The sequence below is a fragment of the Apodemus sylvaticus genome, chromosome 8 (assembly GCF_947179515.1).
Source record: "Apodemus sylvaticus chromosome 8, mApoSyl1.1, whole genome shotgun sequence".
NCBI lineage: Eukaryota > Metazoa > Chordata > Mammalia > Rodentia > Muridae > Apodemus > Apodemus sylvaticus.
In genome coordinates this window covers 106,877,026-106,899,160 of record NC_067479.1, presented here as the reverse complement: position 1 = coordinate 106,899,160, position 22,135 = coordinate 106,877,026, and the positions used below count along the sequence as shown (strand labels likewise).

At 46.1% G+C, this 22,135-nt stretch overlaps 1 protein-coding gene across 1 annotated transcript in view; it reads left to right on the top strand.

Annotated features, from left to right (window-relative positions):
* Positions 1–8,255: 8,255 nt before the first annotated feature.
* The window catches only part of Acox2 (acyl-CoA oxidase 2), a 34,549-nt gene continuing 20,669 nt past the window's right edge, over positions 8,256–22,135 (top strand). The window contains exons 1-11 of the mRNA XM_052190245.1: positions 8,256–8,306; positions 10,251–10,485; positions 11,052–11,214; positions 11,410–11,561; positions 11,921–12,028; positions 13,750–13,869; positions 14,192–14,307; positions 14,874–15,046; positions 16,611–16,773; positions 18,549–18,739; positions 20,405–20,584. Coding sequence (XP_052046205.1) covers positions 10,326–10,485; positions 11,052–11,214; positions 11,410–11,561; positions 11,921–12,028; positions 13,750–13,869; positions 14,192–14,307; positions 14,874–15,046; positions 16,611–16,773; positions 18,549–18,739; positions 20,405–20,584 — 1,526 coding nt within the window. The 5' untranslated portion in view covers positions 8,256–8,306; positions 10,251–10,325. The remainder of the gene's footprint in view (positions 8,307–10,250; positions 10,486–11,051; positions 11,215–11,409; positions 11,562–11,920; positions 12,029–13,749; positions 13,870–14,191; positions 14,308–14,873; positions 15,047–16,610; positions 16,774–18,548; positions 18,740–20,404; positions 20,585–22,135) is intronic.

Below are 22,135 nucleotides of genomic sequence, written 5' to 3'. Positions count from 1 at the left end.
AGTATAGCCCCACAGAAAATCTTCTAGGAAAAACAAAATCAAAAGAGGAATAAAAGAATAAATAATCCACAAGACAACAAAAACATTTACAAAATCAATCATCTTAAATATGAATGGATTTAATTCTCCACAAAATATCAAGTATGTACTTGAATCCTAGAAAGACGCAGCTACCAACAAGAGAGAATCACTTTACTTTTAAAGACATGCATAGATTGAAAATATGAGGCTAGAAAAAAAGATATTCCATGATAACAGTAACTAAAAGAAGCCAGAGGTTGCTAAACTAACAGCAGATAAAATAGACTGAATCAAAAATTGTAAAGAGAGACAAAGGGGTCAATTCATCGAAAGTAAGCAACAATGATAAAATATATTTACTCAACATTGCAACATCTAAATATGTAAAGTAAATATTAATAGATGCCAAGTGACACATATTGCAATACAGTAACAGTTGGGAACTTTAATACTCTACTTTCAACAATGGGCAAATTGTCAGACAGAAAATCAATGAAGCTATATTTGAGTTGAAATTTAGACCAAATAAATTTAACAGATAAATACAGCATAGCAACACACACACACACACACACACACACACACACACTTCCAGAATAGATCAAATGTTAATCATTAAGAACTAGTCATGGACATCAGATACATAAGGAGGGGGGACCTAAAAAACTCTAGTCATAGCAAAAACTGCCTCCCTTCCCCCAGAGAAGACATCATGATACTCCAGGTAGATTTTTTTACATGTTACACCAAAAAAGACACTAGGCAGGAGATACAGAAAAGAAAACAAACCATGCTGGTAAGTGTGAGTGAGTAGTTACTATAGAGAAAGGTCCAGCAGGGAGCAAAATCTTAAACTAGACAGGTCCGACATCACTGGCCTAATGATGTATTAGGCTCTTTTGTCTCTTATATAATTCTCCAGCTGGTTTTCATGGATTTTTTTAAATTAAATTTTAGACTGAAAAACTTAGTCATGGACATGCATGCCTTTAATTCTAGCCCTTGAGAAAATCAAAAACCTTACGACACCCTTAGCAGAATAGCAAGAGTCTGATAACACACTCATACACATACCCTCACACAAGCATACTCACACAAGTCTCCATAAACTGAAGAAGTTTGAGACTGTAACAAAGTTCTTTTCTGGATGTAATGAAGCTAGACATAAGAAACAGAAGTATCTCAAATATTCATCAGAGTGTGGTAAGTAAGCATAATGATTCTGAAGAATCAATGAATCAAAGAAGAAATTAAAAGAGAAATTTCAAAAATATTTTGAGATAAATGAAAGCAGACATGCAAAATATTAAAAATATTAAATATTAAAATATTAAAAATTGAAACAATAAACAGTTCTAAGAGTGAAATGGTCTGTAATACATGCCTATATAAGAAAAGAAGAATAAAATCTTATGAAAGAAGAAAAGTCTCAAATATGTAACTTTACTCCTCAGGAAATAAGTAAAATAATCACAAATTCAGAACAAATTCTGTAAAAGGGTGAAATAAACAACTTGAGAACTGAAATAAAATATATAAAAATAAAAAGATAAGCATAACTAAAAGTTGTCTCTTTGAGATAAAAGATAGAATTGACAATGTTGGCCAGAAACTCCTGATTTAATCAGTATCACCCAGGACTCCAAGTGGAACAGCAACCAAACAATTTAAAAAGTAGCCACTGAAGAGAATACAATAATGGTTCTGAAATTTCTAAGAATGTAAGCTCCTGCCACTGAACTGTATCCACTCCAACTGTGAGCTTTAAAAAAAAAAGCCTCCAAAGATTAAAATTAAAATCAAAAATAGAACAAAACACCAACAGCACCTGTACTATGAACAACAATCAACAAACAGGAACTCGTGAGACTAAAAAGATTCTATATGGCAAAGGACGCCATCATTCAGACAAAGCTACAAAGTGGAAAGTTATTTTCACCAACTATACATATAACAGAGGGCTAGTATCCAAAATACATAAAGAACTCAAAAAAATTAACATCCAGAAGACAAGCCAACTAAAAATTAGGATTCAAATCTTAAAAGAGAATTCTCAAAAAAGGAAACTCAAAAGACTGAGAAATATTTACAGAAATGTTCAACATTGTCTTCATAGAATTGCAAATCAAAACTGCTTTGAGATTTCCTCAAGGTCAGTGAAACAAACGACAACCAAAGGTGGTGAAGATGTGGAGTAGAGGGATCACTCATTTAGTGTTGGTGGCAGTGCAAACTTATACAGCCAGTATGGAAAATCAGTGTGGTGGTTCCTCTGAAGGATGGGAATCGATCTACTTCAAGATCCAGCCCTATCACTTGAGGTGGTTTGAATGAAATGGCACCCATAGACTCATAGGGAGTAGCGTTATTGGAGGTGTGACCTTATTGGGAAAAAAATGTGTCACTGGAGATTGGGCTTTGAGGTGTCAGAAGCTCAAGCCAATCGTAGCGACTCACTGCCTTTTCCTGCTGCCCGCCAAGCTGGATGCAGGTCTCAGCTACCTCCCCAGCACCCTGTCTGCCTGTGTGCCACTATGCTTTCTGCCATGACTGCAAAGGACTGGACCTCTGAAACATAAACCAGCCCCAAATAATGTTTTCCTTTATAAGAGTTGCCTTCGCCACACTGTTAATTCACAGCAATAAAACCCTAATTAAGGCACAGCTCTTGAGCATATACCCAAAGGATACCTCATTCTACCACAGAAGCCATTACTCAACCATGTTCATTGCTGCTCTATTCATAATAGTCAGAGATTGGAAACACTTAGATATCCAATAAAAAATGTGGTACACTTATCCAGGGGCATATTACTAGTTGTTTAAAAAAAAAAAAAGAAATCTTGAAATTTTCAAGTAAATGGATGGAATTTTTTTAAAAAATCATCCTGAGTTAGGTAACCCAGAAAGACAAATTGGTATATATTCACTGATAAGTTGTTAGCTGCTATGTCATTGATGAGGAAGTTACAACCTTTAACCCACAAAGATTAAGTAAGGAAGTAGTAAGGAGGGATAAATCTCTAGGAAGGGGAGATAAAATAGATAGTTATGGGTGGATGGGGTGGAAGGAACTGAAATGAGAGAATCAAATAGGGCAAGGGAGGGAAGAAGGGGCAAGGGAAAGAATTCAGGGGCGGGCAGTTAAAAGTACCATTTGAGGAGTTGTATGGAAACCTAACATAGCAGAAGCTTCCTATAATATGTACATATAGGAAAGTGGTCTAAGTGAAATTGCCAAATACCAGGGGAGACAAAGCCCAAACTGGACATCTCTCATCACCAAATGAGTCTTCCAGTACCAGGAATGAGTTACATCCAAAAGGGTCCCAAGGGAACACCCAAACAATCCAGGGTACTGCCAAGGCTCTCCACAAGTCAACAGTGAGGCCCCACTGCTGAAGACAACACTTAAACAATTCACTGAAGAGCAGCTGGGACAGAAGTCTTCCTGCCACCATTTGCACCAGGGAGCCAGGAGACTCCACAGCCTTCTGTGCATAGCCTGCCAGGAGAAAGTGATCTCCCAGCAGTCCTTTCACTTCTGAGCACAGAGGTGAGATCTCCACCTTCTCTCTGGAGGGGACCAGCTAGGAGCACACAGGGCCTAAGATCATTGGAGGTGCTGGCATGGAAGTCTTCTCTTTGCCATTTGCACCAGGGAGCCAGGAAACTCCACAGCCTTCTGTGCATAGCCCTCCAGGAAGAGAGATCTCCCAGCAGTGCTTTCACTTTTGAGCTCAGAGGAGTAAGGACACAGGCTCACCAGGCCCACAGGAGGAACAAAGTCCAGCCAGAGACAACAATACCAACTAGTACCAGAGATAACCAGATGGCAAAAGGTAAGCACAAGAATCCTACCAGCAGAAACCAAGGCCACATGGCAACATCAGAACCCAGTTCTCCCACCACAGCAAGTCCCAGATACCCCAACACACCGGAAAAGCAAGAATTGGATTTAAAATCGTATCTCATAATGCTGATAGAGGGCTTCAAGAAAGACTTAAATAACCCCCTTAAAGAAATACAGGAAAACATCGGTCAACTGGTAAAAGCCCTTAAAGAGGAAACACAAAAATCCCTTAAAGAAATACAGGTGATCATGGGTCAACAGGCAGATGCCCTTAAAAAAGAAACACAAAAATCCCTTAAAGAAACACAGGAAAACACAAACAATCAGGTGAAGGAACTGCACAAAACCATCCAGGATTTAAAAGTAGAAGCAGAAGCAATAAAGAAATCACAAAGTGAGACATCTCTGGAGATTGAAAACCTTGGAAAGAATTCAGGAGTCATAGATGCAAGCATCAACAACAGAACACAAGAGATAGAAGAAAGAACCTCAGGTGCTGAAGATACCATAGAAAACATTGACTCAACAGTCAAAGAAAATGCAAAATGCATAAAGCTGGTAACCCAAAACATCCAGGAACTCCAGGACACAATGAGAAGACCAAACCTAAGGATTATAGGTATAGACGAGAGTAAGGCTTTACATCTTAAAGGCCTAGTAAATATCTTCAACAAAATTGTAGAAGAAAACTTCCCTAACCTAGAGAAAGAGATGCCCATGAACATATAAGAAGACTTCAGAACTCCAGACTGGACCAGAACAGAAAGTCCTCCTGGCACATAATAATCAAAACGCCAAATTCACTAAACAAAGAAAGAATATTAAAAGCAGTAAGGGAAAAAGGGCAAGTAACTTACAAAAGCAGACCTGTCAGAATCACACCAGACTTCTCAGCAGAGACGATGAAAGCTAAAAGATCCTGGGCAGACCTCATACAGACCCTAAGAGAACACAAATGCCAGCCCAGGCTACTATACCCGCCAAAACTCTCAATCATCATAGATGGAGAAACCAAGATATTCCATGATAAAAGCAAATTTACACAATGTCTGTCCACAAATCCAGCCCTACAAAGGATAATTGATGGAAAATGCAACACAAGGAGGGAAACTACACCCTAGAAAAAGCAAGAAAGTAATCTTCTTCCAACAAACCCAAAAGAAGATACCCACACAAACATAAAAATAACATCAAAAATAACAGGAAGCAACAAGCACTATTCCCTAATATCTCTTAGCAACAATGGACTCAACTCTCCAATAAAAAGACATTGACTAATGAAATATTTCTCATGTAAATCTTGAATTTTATCAGAAAATATTTGTAATTCCCCTTTTAATTAATTTAGTAATGTTTTTATGTCTACCATTTTATCTGCATCATTTTTCATGATAATCTTTAATTTTAATGTCTTTCTATATAATTCCTCTATTTTATCAGAAATATTTTCAACGTAAATCTTTGATTTTATCACAAATGTTTCTAATTCCACCTTCAATTATTTTAGAAAGAGTTTTTATATCTACCATTTTATATGTAAAATTTTCCATGAAATAGTCAATTTTAATGTGTTTTTCTATTAATTTCTTGAAGTTTACCAGAAATGTTTTCCATGTAAATATTCAATGTTATCTGAAAATATTTATAATTCCACCTTCAATCAACTTAGAATTATCTTTATGCCTATCAATTTACCTGTATAATTTCCATGATAATTTTTAATTTTAACATGTGTTTCTATATATTTCTTCAATTTTATCAGAAATATTTTTCATGTAAATCTTCAAGTTTATCAGAAAATGTTTATAATTCTACTTTCAATCAACTTAGGAATACTTTTATACCTACCATTATATCTATATAAAATTTTCCATGATAATCTTCAATTCTAACATGTTTTTCTACAATTTTCTACAATTTTATCAGAAATATTTTCCACATAAATCTTCAATTCTATCATAAAATGTTTCTATCCCATATTTCAATTAATTTGGCAATACCACTTTACACTCTAATTTTCCATGAAAATTGTCAATTTTAAAGTGTTTATCTGAAATGTTTTTCATGTAAATCTTTAATTTTATCATAAAGTGTTTTTACTTCCCTTTACTTCCCTTTTCACTAAATAAAAAATAAATAAAAATAAAAAACAATTCACTGAACATGCAAAAGTGGAGCCGGTGCCTACCTAGAGCCTGCACAGATCTGCAGCAGATCTAGAGCTGAGAGACGTGGACACATGCTCCCACCTCGACGGCCCAGTATTTGAAGTTCTAGAAGGTACTCTGCCTGCTACCAAAGGAGAAGCATCTACACCAGCAAAGCCTTCTATCTGCCTGCAAGGTATGCTAGTGAGTTAGTGGCACAACCACTTGTGGGTGTAACCAACCAAGACCTGATTTAAGGTCCTCTCCATAAGATGGAACTCATACCCAACATGGCTTGTGACCAAGACTGACACTAGATAGACCTGGGGGCAAACCAAATCTTACTGCTCTGCTAAAGGAACGTAACAATAAAATAGCTCCTAATGACATCCTGCTACACCCGTAGATCCAAAGCTGATGGCAAAAGCACTCCAGCTCTTTATAGTAGTCTCTAGTCCCAGCACCCAGCAGGCAGAGGCAGGGGGATTACCATAAGTTTTGGTCAATTTGATCTAGGTATTAAGTTCCAGACCAGCAAGGACTTCATAGTGAAACCCTGTCTGAAAAATCAAACATAAGAGAGTCAGAGAGACTGTTCAGTGGATAAAGGCGCTGGTAGCCAAGCCCGATGGCCTGTGTTCAATCCCTAGGCCCCTCGTGGTAGAAGAAAAAAATCGACCCCCACAACACCCGACATTCACTAGCATGCTTTGGCACATCTGTACTTGCCCTCCCAACTCTCTCTCTCGCTCTCTCTCCTTCTCACTCTCTGTCTCTCTCTCTCTCTCAACATTTTTTAAAATATGGAAAGACAAATGGAGACAAATTAAGTGACTTCCCATGATCGATGATGGTACAAATGCTTAGAGGGGCCAGATGACCATCTCCAAACAGTGAGGTCAGGGTTACCTTCATTTTTTATTTATTTACCTTTATTTATTATTCATTTATGTAGATGTGTGTGTGAGAGGGGGGGAGGGAGAGGAGGAGAGGGAGGGGGATGAGGAAGGGAGGGAGAGGAAGAGAGGAGTGGGTTAGCCTGTGCCATGGTGCACTTGTGGATGTGAGAGCACAACCTCCAGGAGTTGGGTCTCTCCTCCCACCATGGGACGCAGGGATCGAACTCAAGTCAAGACACTTGTGCAGCAAGCGCCTCTGCCTATCTGGAGTATCCCACCAGCCCTGGCTAAAACTTCTTAACCTAACTTCATCACCCATCTGTAGCTACTACCAACAGATGTGAGTGACACACACACTCTGGGACATCCCAGTGTGACAGGTTAGGTGGCCTTTGGTCAGAGGGAAGTGCATCTTCCTGCAGAGCACACTGGATACTACCTTGGGGATCATGAGGAGCTGTGAGGTCCCTTAATGTGCTCACACTCGTGCATGCAGGCACACACACACACACACACACACATACACACTGAGTATGCATTATATACACACATATTAGCACACATGGGGAGGATGGACGAGGTCCCAGAGAGGAAAACATTGGAATCACGAAGATTTGGAATTTCTGTAAGAGGCCTGTGACTTCTTTCCCAATATTGTACAATGGCTTGTGTACATATGGAGTAAGAGTTCATCTTTGTGACCTGAGGCCTGGTTCAAATTCCAGGTAATTGGTTTGCTTATTGCTCAACTTGGGAACTGGCCTCTACCTGGTTCTTCACTCACACCATGAAGAATTCACCCTACCTCCTAGGGCAAAGGCTGGATACAAAGGAAGGTCCCAGTCGGCCTCACTCGTGGAGACCAAGTTCTCAGGACCCTGTATAACACATTGCCCTCCTCCTCAAATTCGGAGCCCAGGCTTGGGGTGGGAGGCTGATGGACTGTGGGTACACTGGTGACAAGCACGACACAGACAAGGCCACAGTCAGAGCAGAAGCAGGGCAGATCCTTTCCTGTAAGAATCACCCGGAAGCCGGCCTGCTCAGCTCACTGTGATGTGACCAGCCTGCCTCCCTGCAAGCAGGACGGGTGCAGAATTCCACAGTGGAAACACCCCCTGGACACAGGACATAGAGCGGACCGTCAGAGGGGTCCTTAGCTCTAAGACTGGAAGCTGAGCCTTGCCTAAGTTGCCCAGCACCTGATATAATACACCCTATTTGCCCAAGGACACTGGCAGGAAAGAGCAGGGTGTCATGGGATACTCTGGCAGGGCCAGGAAATACCTGCCCCTTGGGGAGGAGAAAGGGGTGTGGCCGACAGTCTGAAGATCGGACCTATAGGGAAGAGGCCAGCCCGGCCTACGGAGCTGTCCCAGGACAGAGGTGAGTCAAAAGCTTTAGTCCCGGGCCAGCCAGAGAACTGACAGACTGTACCAAAGGTAATGGCAGTGAAGTGCCTGGGCGTCCTAACAGCTGGCTCTCGGTTCTGCCTTTGGTTCTCTTGCTGCTTACAGTTTGATAGGGGGAAACCAGTGACCACAATAACAAAAGGCAATGAGTTACTTGCCCTGCCTGTTAAAAGGTTAAGACAGAGAGGGGATTAGCAATGCGGGCAGAGGACTTGGGTGTTAAAGGAGGTGCAGGGAACTCCACGGAGGGCTGACATTGAGTAAGACAGAGGAAGCCATGGTGACATCTGAGGAAAGGGGGCTCAGGCAGAGGCAGAGCCCTAGGGGAGAGGCTGGCCACAGCCAGAGGCTGGAGGGTTGGGGACCGGTCAGAAAACAAGGGCATCTGGCACAGAGGAAGCCCGAGGCAAGAAAAGGAGGCAGATAGGCAGCTTCCCAGGAAGGCAGGCAAACAGAGGGCTCCTTGTCCATGCCAGGCCTCTTGTCAGTACCCCATACCCCCTCTTCAGGAGCCTGCCAGGGGCTGTGGCCTTACAAGGGTACCCCCTTCCCCAGTCCTGTCCTCTCTGTGAAATGACAGGATCTTTACTATGTCTTCAGGCTCAGGCTCAGGGGATAAAGGAAAGGAGAGCAGGTGACAGGCAGCAGGGAGAGTTGACAGCCAGGCTCTGGGACCAGGGAGACAGTGCCGCCTCCCTAGCACTCAGTGCCGGGGGGGGGGGGGGGGGGGGGGGGGGGGGCTAGAGTGCATGAGGGTGCCCAGTTCTCAGGAAGGGTTGAGCTACCATGAGGTCTCTAGAGGCCGGAGCTCACTGGGAACACTGGGGAGTCGAGCCTCGGCCAGAGGAAACGACAGGGGCAAAAGTCGGGAGGAGAGCACACCACAGGCTAGCTGGTGGGAAGCACGTGGCCATGCTAGGACTCCATTCTGCTGACTCCCTTCTGCACATTCCCAATGGCAAGCAGGAAAGGAAAACCGAGACACTGAGGCCAGGTAAGAGGTGAAGGCCGCAGAGTGGTAGCCAAGGAGATGACAAGGAACAGACAGGGTTAAAGGAGCTCAAAGAATGGGTCTAGTTGTCCATTCCCGTGGGGGATGGGGATTGCTAAAAGGCCAAGGCTTTGTTGTGAAGGAAGCAGGCCCCATCTTGGCTCTGGGGGACACAGGAGATCCAGAGAAAAAGCACTTCACAGGAAGAGAGCAAGCTTTGTCCTCTTCCTTCTTTCTACAGGTTTCCTCTCCTTCTCCTTCCTCTCCTTCATTCTCTTCTTTACAGTATGGGAGTTGAATCCAGGGCCCTCTGTAGGCTAGGAAGCACTCCCCAGGTACCCTACTACCGTCCAGAAGCATGGTCTCACTAAATTACCCAGCCTGCCCTTGAACTCACCCTGTACCCCAGGTAGGTCTTATGATCTTCCCACGTCTGCCTGCCAAGCAGATGGGATTGCAGGCCGATACTGCCAGGCCTCGCACCACAGTGTCCAAATAGGTATCGTGAAAATGGGGAAGCAAATGAGGTGTGAGAGTCCCTCCCAACTAGCCCGAGACAGTGGGCCTCCCAGGAAGGTATAGTGAGAACGAGGTACCTGCTTCGTGATGGACTCCAGCCAGCTCCCAGCCACCTCTAGTAGATGTCCCTCACTCAACCTTTCTAAAACTGCTCTCTTTCACCTGACCCCCACTGACTTCATGAAGACTGTGCTAGGCATGCTATGACACAAACAGAGGGTAGGAAGGGAGCTCTGTGGTCAAACACCTTGGCTACTGCAGACAGAACAATACTGACTGCACTCGCTCCTGCACAGTGTGTGGACCGCACCTGGTAGCCATGAAGTCAGGGTGGGAGTGTGCAAACATTCAGCTAGCCAAGAAAGGCCCTGGCTGACCCCAGCCCTAAGCAACACCTTTTGCACACAGGTTCTTGGCACCTCCCAGTGGCTCAGAGCAGACCCTGAAGGAAACCAAGTCCTTCCTGAGACAGGCAGATCCAGGATGGGGAGCCCAGTGCACCGAGTGTCACTGAGGGACACGTGGAGCAGACAAGTGCACCCTGACATAGACAGTGAAAGGCGCTCACCGTCCTTCAGCGTGGAGCGGCTCACCAACATCCTTGACGGAGGCATCGCAAACACTGTGCTGAGGAGGAAAGTCGGTAAGCAGCGGCAGAAGGCCAAGAGCTGGCTTTGAACCTGTATGCTTTTCTAGAACCGTCTGCTAACTAATTCTGTGCCCCTTTAACTAATAGTCCTTTCTGTTGTTGTTGCTCATTGTTTTGAGACAGGACCTCGTGTAGCCCAGGCTGGCCTCAAACTGCTATGTAGCCAAGGATGATCTAGAACTTCCAGGTCTCCTGCCTCCATTTCTCAAGTGCTGGCATTAAAGATGCCGACCTTGTTCCTGTGGTGCCTGGGAACCGGTGCTGTGGACAAACCCAGAGCTTTCTGTATTCTAGGCCGCCCTTCTACCAACGAGTTCTGTCTCTAAGCCTAGGTTCTCTTTCAAGTAACAAACTGATCCTTGAGGCCGCACACGCGGCAGAGCTTTGCAGGAGTGGATGAAGCACATTTCCCTCCTCGAGGGTCTCAATTGTTCCATCTGTTAAATGACAGCGACAGCTGGCTTCCTCTCCAACTCCATGAGGCAAGTGGGTGGGAAGATTTGAAGTTGTCCGGAACCTTTTCCAAGCCCACCAAACCCCTCTGTTCTTTTCTGCGGCAGAAAGCATCATCCAGAGTGACCCAGTGTTTAACTTGAAGAAGCTTCACTTCATGACCCGAGATGAGTTGTACGAGGATGCAGTTCAAAAGAGATTCCATCTTGAGATGCTAAGTCAGAGCCTGGGCTGGTCAGAAGACAGTCCTGAACGCATTTATGCTATCAGGTGCTCATCCGGGGCAGCCCCATCAGAAAGGCTTGCCTGCAACCCATAACCCCAAAAGACAGTTCCCTCGGCAAACAAGGACTTACTGGGACACGAGGATGCCAGATGCCTCTTCCCTCCTGAGCCCTACCTAGGTTGAAAGTTTACAGACCCGTCTTCTGCAGGCTACTCATCTACAGCATCTCTTCCCCACAGAGTCCTTGCTGGATATCTCAACTTAAGCTTACATGGTGTTGCCATGAATGCTATCAGAAGCCTGGGCTCAGATGAACAGGTCGCTAAATGGGGCCAACTCTGCAAAAACTTCCAAATCATCACAACATATGCCCAGACAGAGCTGGGACATGGTAAGCCAGAGCTGCTGCATGCAGTGTGGTGCTACACCAGCCTGGAAGGTCTACTCAGGTTCATAGATGTACATGCTAATCTGAGAACTCCCAGCAGATGGCAGTCAAGGGTCTTGAGGAAGGAGTGCCTCTTCCTAATGTCACATACATTGTATGAGCTGGGGGGTGGGGGGGCAAGTCATTTCTCTTGGAAGCATCAGGACGTCCTCACACAGCCCACAGATGAAAGGGAGATAGGCCTGTGAGTACAGTCAGGATCTGACCTTATCGCACATCAAGCCCCAGGCCCACCGAGAAGCTACTCACAAGAGAGAACCCCACCTTGGCCCAGCAGTCTAACTGTCTTCCTTGATCCCAAGGGACATATGTGCAAGGCCTGGAAACCGAAGCCACCTATGATGCAGCCACTCAGGAGTTTGTGATACACAGCCCTACAATGACTTCCATCAAGTGGTGGCCTGGGGACTGTGAGTATTCTCCTTCCTACCTCCCTGTCTCTCCACGAGGAAAGCAAAGCTACGGCTGAGTCACTGACTTTGATGCCGAACAGACATCAGGTTGATGTCCTGTTCTCGGCTCGTCACCTTGAGATCAACTGAAATAGATAAGATGTCAAGAATGTCCATAGTTAGTGACTAGAAGGTCCCGAGGGAGTCTTGAGTAGATTAGGAAATGCAACCCAACCTGTGGGCAATGAGGTTAAGAATATGCCACACCACTGACCACATATAGCCCATGTGTACATGCACACAGCACAAACACTACCCCCACATACAGATGTGCAAGCATTCAACACACAGAAACACACGCTGCCCTCCACGGTCACCGGTATATACAACAGGAGCTGTTCCCACAGACACACGTGCATTACACAACACGCACACACTGCCCCATGACACAAACATTGCCCCTACAGGCAGCATGTACCTACACACAATGCCCATACATAGACACTGTGTAGATGTAAACATACACATACTAGCCCCAACAGGCATGCATGTACACAACACACACATTGTTGTCATACAGACACATCTGTGCATATACATATAACACAAACAACCCCCCAAATGCACATATGTATGGACACGGCACACACTATCCCATACAGACACACTTAGACTTGTACACACACACATTGCCTCCATGCAGAAACATGCACACAAAAATATGCACACTGCCCTGTCACAGGTACTTGTACACGTATAGAGTACATACATACACTATCCACCCAGACACACTTGTGCATATATGTTCACAATACACCATACACACACACACCATCCTAGTCTTGCCCCAAGGGCTCCCAAAAACATCATATATTCTAGCCTCCCCAAGTTAACACAATAGGCTTGCCACCCACTGGAGCAGAGCAGATGCTCTGTGACTAGTTACTAAAAATCCTCCCTTGCCACTCTAAACCCAGACATGCTCCAATCACATGGCCATCCAACCAACAAGGTGGCAGCCACACCAACCATCTCTGAGTTCCAAGACAGGAGGATCCTGCCAAGGGTCCCTTTGAGAAATCATTTCTAAGGACTCCACTGTAGCATTTGGAGACCCAGTGACAAAATGCCTGGTGTGGAAACTAACGAAACACGTGCATTCAATGAAAGCAGGGCAGGGGACAGAACAGAGAAAGCGAGGCAGACAGAGAGGAGAAGGGAAGGACAAGGGAGAGGGAAAGGGGGACTAAGCTGAGTGAGGAGTCAATATCAAATTTCCAGAGAGAAGAAACCTATCTTCAAGATGAGGCTGATGTGGTTAAATTCCAGCTCTGCCCCTGCAGACCAGTGATTCAGTGATTCGCTCTGTACTCTGAGCCTCAGTGTCCTTATGTGGAAAATATGACTCCTCTTAGTTCAGCCAAGAGCTAAGCTCTTGCTGGGTTTTGATAAGAAATGGTTGTGCTCATTACAGGGCTGACGGTACAGTCAGCTGCTGTGGCCGGGCACAAAAAGTCTTTCAAAGTTTACTCGCTTCAAGTTCCTTACTAAGTCAGTTACTTTTGTTCAAGCCAGGATCTTTGTGCCAAATTTTTCTATCATCACTGACTTTTCAAGGACCCAAAGGTCTAACAACAACCTAAACCCAGCAAACAGGAGCAAGACATGGTACACAGGGCTTCCTGTGACAGGCCACAGGGCTTCCTGTGACAGGCCTCCCTCCCTTCTTTCCGCCTCAGTGGGACGGTCGGTCACCCATGCTGTGGTCCTAGCCCAGCTGATCTGCTTAGGAGCCAGGCATGGCATGCATGCCTTCATTGTGCCCATCCGGAGCCTAGAGGACCACACCCCACTACCAGGTAATCCCTGCTGCTTCCTCGAGGACCCCCCACCGACCGAGAAGATAGTCCACCAACCTACCTAGTCCTGAGTCTCCAAGAAATGCACAGAAGCTTGGGTGTGTCTCCCTTGCCTAGAAGGAATCTATTGACAGGGCCAATATGGTCTGGCTGTTAGACTGGTACAAGATTCAGCATCTGTCTGACTTCGACTTGCTTACAGATACCTGAGTCACAGTGTGGGTGTGTGTGTGTGTGTGTGTGTTCATGTGTGTGTGTGCATGTGCATCTGCCATAATGCATGCACCAACTGACAGGCATCCTCATCTCTACCCTCTTCTAGGAATCACAGTTGGGGACATAGGCCCCAAGATGGGCTTGAATCACATAGACAATGGCTTCCTGCGACTGAACCACGTGAGAGTTCCCAGAGAGAACATGCTCAGTCGCTTTGCAGAGGTTAGATGCCTCGGAAGGCTATGGACCCAGAATGCCTAGGGAGGGGACTTGCCCTTTACACAGCTGCCACAGGCTCTGAGTCTGCCTCAGCAAAGCTGAGTTTGGACCACAAGCCCACTTCTCTCCAAAAGAGTTTCAGGGGTGCCACAGATCAAGGCAAAACTGAGCTTAGAAGCACAGTGGTGTTGGCAAAATGTTGCCACTTTAAGCCTAAGACTCCCCAGGTGTAAACACTTAGCACAAGGTTTTAGAGCAGTCATAAGGAACAGTGACAGAGCAGTCCCCAGAAAGGGGAGGAGCTGAGGACGAACCTGCTGCTTTCCTGGAATCAATTAGAGAACAGATGTGCCCCAGATGCTGGCAGAAGTCCTAATCAGCCAGCGTTTCCTCTTTAGGTGTAAAAGGTGGGGATTCTCATGAAAGCATTTGTACGTGTCAGCAACCATGCTGCACCAGGGGTCTGCTTCAGATGAGGAAAAGTGGGATGCCTGCAGAGATGGAGGCTCATGGAGGTACAGCCTGGCGTAACTTGGCTCCAACCCAGCACCTGTCTTTGTTGCACACAGGTCTTGCCAGATGGCACCTACCAGAGGCTCGGGACACAACAGATCAATTATCTTGGCATGTTGGTGACGCGGGTGCAGCTGCTGTGTTCAGGAATCCTACCCTCTCTCCAGAAGGCTTGTATTATTGCTGTGCGCTACTCAGTAATCCGCCACCAGTCTCGTCTTCGGCCTAGGCAAGCAGCACCCAAAGGCTGACCCTGGAAGACATGTTTAACACTCAGTCCCACACTACACCAGCTTTGCCAGAGCCATGGTATTGGAGCAGGTCACACACAGATAAACACACTTGCACACAGGCACGCACATGTATGCAGTCCAGATGGGGTCTCAGGCTCCCGCTACACCACTGACAGACTGTCTGGCCTAACCTGTCCCCTATCAGTGTGTGGCCCTATCAGGTTCTGTGTGTGACCACACTTTCTACTATCTGCCGTGACTCAGACTGTTTGCTGACTGTTTCCAGTTTGTTCTACATGGCTGTGACTAGCTAGAGTGTTTGTGTTTGCCAATTGTCAAGGCTGGTTGGTTGTTGTCAGGTTGTGTGTGGTAAAAGCCAACTGCCTTAGACTGCATGAGGCTGAACTCATGCTGCTTGGCTATGGGAAGCTCAGTCTAGACCCTTTCTTCTCATTGTCACTGTATCTGGCTCTGGTTCCCTCTATTCCATGACACAGAATGCCAAGGGTTGCTCTATGACACCGGAGAGTATATGTGTGTTTCCAGAAAGAATACACTAGTTAAATTTAAAATTTGTGGAAACAACAGTCTTTTGGGATAGGTCAAACCACAGTAAGAAGGAGGGGGGCTGTACAGCATATCACAGCCTAACAGTTCATGGTGCTCAGGAGAGTTTTTATCTCCGTCCTGCTGACTGGCCTGGGCTTGATAAGGCTTCCTTTCCCAGGACTATGTCCTACCTATACATAGTGAGGTCACCAGGACTGGACAGCCCTAGGACCTGGTGTTATTTGATGCCATGGACCCCAGGCATGGGCACCAGCCTGCCACAGACATACTGAGGATTAGATGCCAGGCAGCCATGGGCAAATGCCCTTCTTTCTCCCTCAGCTTCTAAGTCTGTAAAATAGAGGTAACACAGGCTGAGTTTCAAGGGTGGCAAGGGTGAAATACAATAAAGCTACAAAGCTTGAATTTCAGAGGCCCTTCCTCTGAAAACCCACAACAGCCTCCGTGTGAGGCCTTGGGCTTTTGAATTCCAGGCTGAAGGCATCGTCCTTGGAGGACTGGGTACCCAAAAGACAGTGGTGACTGTGCCATTCCTGGCCTTCAGGTCTCTATCTGGGCAGCAGAAGTGTCTCACCCTGATTACAATCGTGTCACAGAGATGGACATGGAAGACATTTCTTTTTTTATGTTTCTTTGGACCCAAGTTCATAGCCTAAGTGTTGTTAAACTCAATGCATTTCCTATAACACGGCAGGCACATGGAGTGTCGTGAATTCCAGTCATCAGTGGGACAGGACCACACTCCTTCTCCTGGTCTTTGGGTTCAGATGGTTTGGAGTTCAGAACCTTTCAGACTTTCAGCTAAAGTAATGGATGTATAAGCTGTGGACATTTATACAGAAAAGTACATATGGATGTTGGTGTTAGGTGAGGTTTAAAACACAGTAGCCTCATGTCAACCTTGCAAAGGTCCATTTTTATGGCTTGACAGTGTCAAGGGGTAGATGGTTTGGAGTGAACTTCTAAACCCTTCTTCTTTTCTCGTTTCAGTGACCCAGAGGCAAAAATCCTGGAATTCCAGACGCAGCAGCAGAAGCTCCTTCCTCAACTTGCTGTGAGCTACGCCTTCCATTTCACAGCCACCGGCCTCTTAGAATTCTTCCACAGCTCCTACAGTGCTATTCTGAAGAAAGACTTCAGCCTCCTGCCTGAGGTACACTCTGTTTGCTGGGAACTACTTCTAGAGGGTGGCAAATTCCGTCCCAGTTGTGGGGAAATGTCTGCAGCTGGGCTCCCATAGGTCCTCAGTCTCCCAATGACCAAGGCATCAGGGTGAATGTATTATAATATGGAGGTTCACTGACCCCTGACCCCTAGAGAGCTCCAACAATGTTAGAGGTAATGTGAGGGTGGAGGACACAAATACACTATCCCTGGTATATGAGAGAAACCAAAAGAACTCCAAAGTCATTTGAACGCATTTGATGGCATACTTTGGCCTGAATTAATCTGATTTATTTTACTGGCCACAAATATAACAGAACCATCAATGTGTTTAGCTGCCAAGACTTCCCAGAGTCCTTCACCATAGCGTGCACACCTCACAGGCTCTGCTTTGCCTTTGAAAAGTCCATATTGGGCCTAGAGCGAGCACTGCAGTCCAGGCTGTGTGTGGATTCAATACTCTCAGTCTTTGATGAAGCTGGGACTCACAAACGTCTTCAGTCTGTGTAGGCACTATGCTTTTAAAGCATTGCTTCACTAAGTCTGTCCATGGTATCCACCATTTCCAGTCTTAATTTGCAAGTAAGGAAACTAAAATAGAAAGGGAAAGGAGGCCTTCCTCCCCAGGGCGTGAAAGTCTGAAAATGCTTAAGGCATGCTGCTGCAGGACAAACTCAGTGCCTTGCACACAACAGAAATTAATTCTCATTCTTCTGGAGGTGCCCAGCCTCCGTCGTACTGCTACTGTTTGGTAAGGACCTTCCTGCTGTGTAAGGCCCTTGTTGTTGGAGCTCTGGAGGGGTCAGAGGTCAGTGTAAGGTGGCAGAGGACATCACATGACAAGAGAAAGAGTGGAGGGCACTGAGAAAGGGGACTTGAGTTTATAACTGAGCAACTCTCACAATATAGAACTTAGTCCCATGACAGCACAACCTATCCACGACCCAGAAACCCTCGAGGCCCAATCACCTCTTAAAACAGTGAAGATGGCAATTACAGGGCCAGCAACATGGCTCAGTGGGGAAAGGTGCTTGCTGCTAAGCCTGACAATCTGATTTCAATCCCTAGAACCCACATAGTAGAAAGAGAAAACTTGCTCCTGCTGGTTGTCCTCTGACCTCCACACATGCACTGTAGTCATGTACCCGCACACGCACGCACACACATGCACACACACACACACACACACACAGAGGGGATCAGTAGCAGGAAAGTTTTCAAAGGCAGCAAATTGTGCAATTGTATTTCAGCACAAGTTTTGGAGACGATAATACAGCCATTGCAGCGGCTAACATTCCTAATGAAGGAGTTACCTAATCAATGCCAAAGGTTCACTCCTTACTCCATTTCTTTGGGGTTCAGCTTTCAACACATAAGTTTGGGTGGACAGTTAGCCCATGGCACCTTCCAGGAAATGGGTTGTCCAAAAATACCTTCATTGGCAACTTTTCCAAACTTCTGCCTACTGGCAAGTTCCCGTGACCCTTATAAGGGAGTGGGCCCACTCCCAGACACTCCTCTTCTGAAGATCCTGAGACGCGGGCTAGGACAGATTTCTCCTTCATTCTTACAGCACCATGGCCACACTTTATAACTGTGTGCCTTTGCGTGAGCCTTAACCTATGCGTAGTAGCTTTGTCTGCCACCTTGCAAGACAGCGAGCCGAGCACGGCACCGGCCTCACAGCCATGGCCAGCATGCAGCAGGTACCGAGCGCAAGCCTGGATGGTACTACAGGACCCTTCTACTGCTTTGTCCCTGCAGCTCCACGCACTGAGCACTGGCATGAAGGCCATGTTTGCAGACTTCTGTGCCCAGGGAGCCGAGATCTGCCGCAGGGCCTGCGGGGGTCACGGCTACTCAAAGCTGAGCGGCCTGCCAACACTGGTCACTCAAGCCGCAGCCTCTTGCACGTATGAGGGTGAGAATACGGTGCTCTACCTGCAGTTGGCCAGGTAAAATCCAGACGTTTCCAGACCCCTGCCTGCGTACCGCGTACCCTTGCTCCCCGCCCCAAGGTTCCATTCAGATTGGAAAAGTGCCTTTTGTGGGTTGTCCAAATCCCAGTGTGTCCTTAATTTTCCCACTTCCCCCAGGTTACCTGCTGTTCCCAGCTGGGCCATCTATCTGCCTTACACACACAATAGCATCGGGCTCCGTCCTGGGCTCTTGCTTCTCTTTTGTCCCCATTTCTCCATAGGCAACCAGGATGCCCTTGGCAAAGCCTAAAGAAAATTGTATCTTTGTCTCACTTAAAATGGTTCATTAGCTTCCCTGTGCCTGGAGGAAACGCCACGGTACACACTGTACTCTTCCAGTCATTATGACCTGGGTGCTTCCTGCCTTCATATCCAACCAGCTCAGGCCCTCCTGCCCCTGCCTCCCTCACGCTGACCCCGCCACCTAAAACCACGTTTCCTTTGGAAGTTATCACAATCTGTAATTGTCTACAACTTTTCGCTTAGCTTGTTAGCCATATTCCCAGATAAACCAGGACCTCACTGAGGGCAGGCACCTTCCTGCCTTGTCCAGTGAGGAAGTCCAGGCTCAGCCAAGAGCAAACACGAAACTGGGCTCCTCCAAATACGTCTTGTGAGCTGTTTCTTTCTTCTTTCTTTCTTTAAAGATTTATTTATTGCTATATCTAAGTACACTGTAGATGTCTTCAGATGCACCAGAAAAGGGGGTCAGATCTCATTACGGATGGCTGTGAGCCACCATGTGGTTGCTGGGATTTGAACTCAGGACCTTCAGAAGAGCAGTCAGTGCTCTTAACCGCTGAGCTGTCTCTCCATCCCCCTTGCGAGCTGTTTCTGATGGTCAGTTCTCTCACACTCATTTATTCTCTGGCAATTGAACAGAGCAAATATTTCAATATCCAAGGAGAAAAGAGTTCACTGGCAAATACAATATATAGCACTTACTGGGTTGTTGTTGTTGGTTTTTTTTTTTTTTTTTTTTGCCACGTTATACAAATAATGCAAGAGCATGCATTAGGCAGCCTGTAGCCTACACTTGACAAGCAATTCACAAGTGTCTCATTCAGCTCTACAAGCTTACACTGTCAGGCAAGTAACATCATTCCCATGGTCCTGGGGAAACTGAGGCAGAGGGAGACACAGACAATTCTAGGCATCCCAGTGGTCTCAGAGGAGCCAATGGGAGCCCGGAGTTGTCTGAGCACAGCTGTCTCACCCAGCAGCAGCCTGGAGCTGCTACCCATCTTCCTCGTGTCAGTGTTCCTTCATATATTGACTGTTTGAAAAGGTCACCTACATCCCAAGGCAGAGGATCCTGATGCTGAAGCTTCTTTTTGCACAAGCATCACAAGGGTGTGTATCTAAGATCCAAGGGAGCCTGGACCAGTTCTGCAGCCCCTATCATCTGTTACAGAGACTAGCGCTTTGGGGACATCTCAGCGAAGGTCCTACAGAAGAATGTGGCCCCAGGGCTGGGATGAAGAGTGGCCATCAGGAAGAGGCTGGGCTGAGGCCTCCCGGATCTCCCCACTGGAGCACAGCATAAAATGCATGCCCCTGGGAGTGAGGGCAGCTGGAGTGGGGGCCCCACGGAGTCTCACGCTGTCTCATCTGTCTCTACTTCCCCCCCACTCACCCCAGGTTTCTGATGAAGAACTACCTGCAGACTCAAGTGTCCCCAGGCTCCATACCACGGAAGCCTCTCCCTCAGTCGGTCATGTATCTTGTCACACCAAAGCCAGCCAGGTGCCCAGCCCAGACAGCAGCTGACTTCCTCCGCCCAGATGTCTATACCACAGCCTGGGCGTATGTGTCTGCCAGGTAAGCCAGTCCCAAGAAGTCAGCATCCCAGCAGGGGTAGCCTCCTTCCCACACTGGGACCTCTCGGGCCAGCTGGGTGGACACCAGGGCAGTAGTCTACAAATCACTGCCACGCCCAGCCTCTGCAGACCTCTTAGCTCCTGTCTCTGTAGGAATAGAAGAAGGGACACCTCACCCTCAGGCATGTACCTCCATTATTTCTTTATTCTGGTTCCCTCTGGTTAGTGACAGGAATTTCTTAAACCTTTAGGTTCCTATGGTGATTTCCAATATAACAAATGCACTCACACACAAATCACTGTAAATGAAATGATCTGCAAGTCAAAACAAGTAAAGTGAGTGATGCTTTAAGTCTGAACTATCCCACAATCTAAAAGCACATTTCAGAGGCAAGTTAATTTCCACAGCAGCCATGTAAAACATCCAGGCATAGTTAGGAGTATTTGTAAAGGGGTTGTGGTTTCCAGCCTTATGCCATGGACACCAAGAAACCCTGTGTCAAGGGAATACAGCAGAGAGTGAGAGAGGGAGATTGCTGACACCCCCTTTGACTCTATGCAAGTACATGTACCCCACAACACACACACACACACACACATTAAATAAATAAATAAACAAACATTAGAAGTAATTTTCAAAGATGTGATTATACCTCAGAATAGAAAAACCAGGTTATATTCAGGGTCTAGTAGAGTCCAAGGAACATGATCGACCTGCAGCTAGAGGGATGGCTAAACCATTAAAAGCAGTTATTGTTCTTACAGAGGACTCCGGGCTAGTTTACAACTGGCTACAATGTAACACCAGTTCCAGGGGACCCGGCACCCTCTGCTGGCTTCCGTGGGTGCCTATAGTCACATGTTATGCATAAACTCACAGAAGCGCAAATACGTGAAAATCTGTAAATCTTAAGAATATATAGTCTTTGTTGCTGTGGAGCTCACCGTGTAGACTCTGCTGTCCTCAAAGTCACAGAGATCTGCCTGTCTCTGCGTCCTTAGAGCTGGGATTAAAGGCATGTATTACCATGCCTGGCTTAAAACATGAATTTTCATGTTTTAATTGTTTGTGTATGAGTATTTGTCTGCATGCATATCTGCATGCACCATGAACACACAGCACCATGGATGTCAGAGTTGGTACTGGGTCTCCTGGAACTAGCATTACAGAACATCATGAACCGCCCTGCAGATCCTAGGACCTGAACTTGGGTCCTCAGGAAGAGCAGCCAGTGCTCTTAATTGCTGAGCCATCTCTCCAACCCAGAACATGAATTCTGTTTAAAAAAAAAACATTCTGTCATTAACAAGTGTCATCAATACCGACTATATGTCAGACGTGACTGAGTGTCCAGACACCAGGAAAGGAAACACACAATCACAACCGCCATCACTGAAGAGATTCAACTGCCTAGAAGGGAACTTCCTGAAGTCTGCCCCAGACCAGACGCCACAACTGGAGAAAACATTTCCAACATTCACCAAGAAAGCTAACATTCCAACCTATGCCCCGGGGAGGGTGCCAGCTACTTTAGGATCACGGGCAACTTGA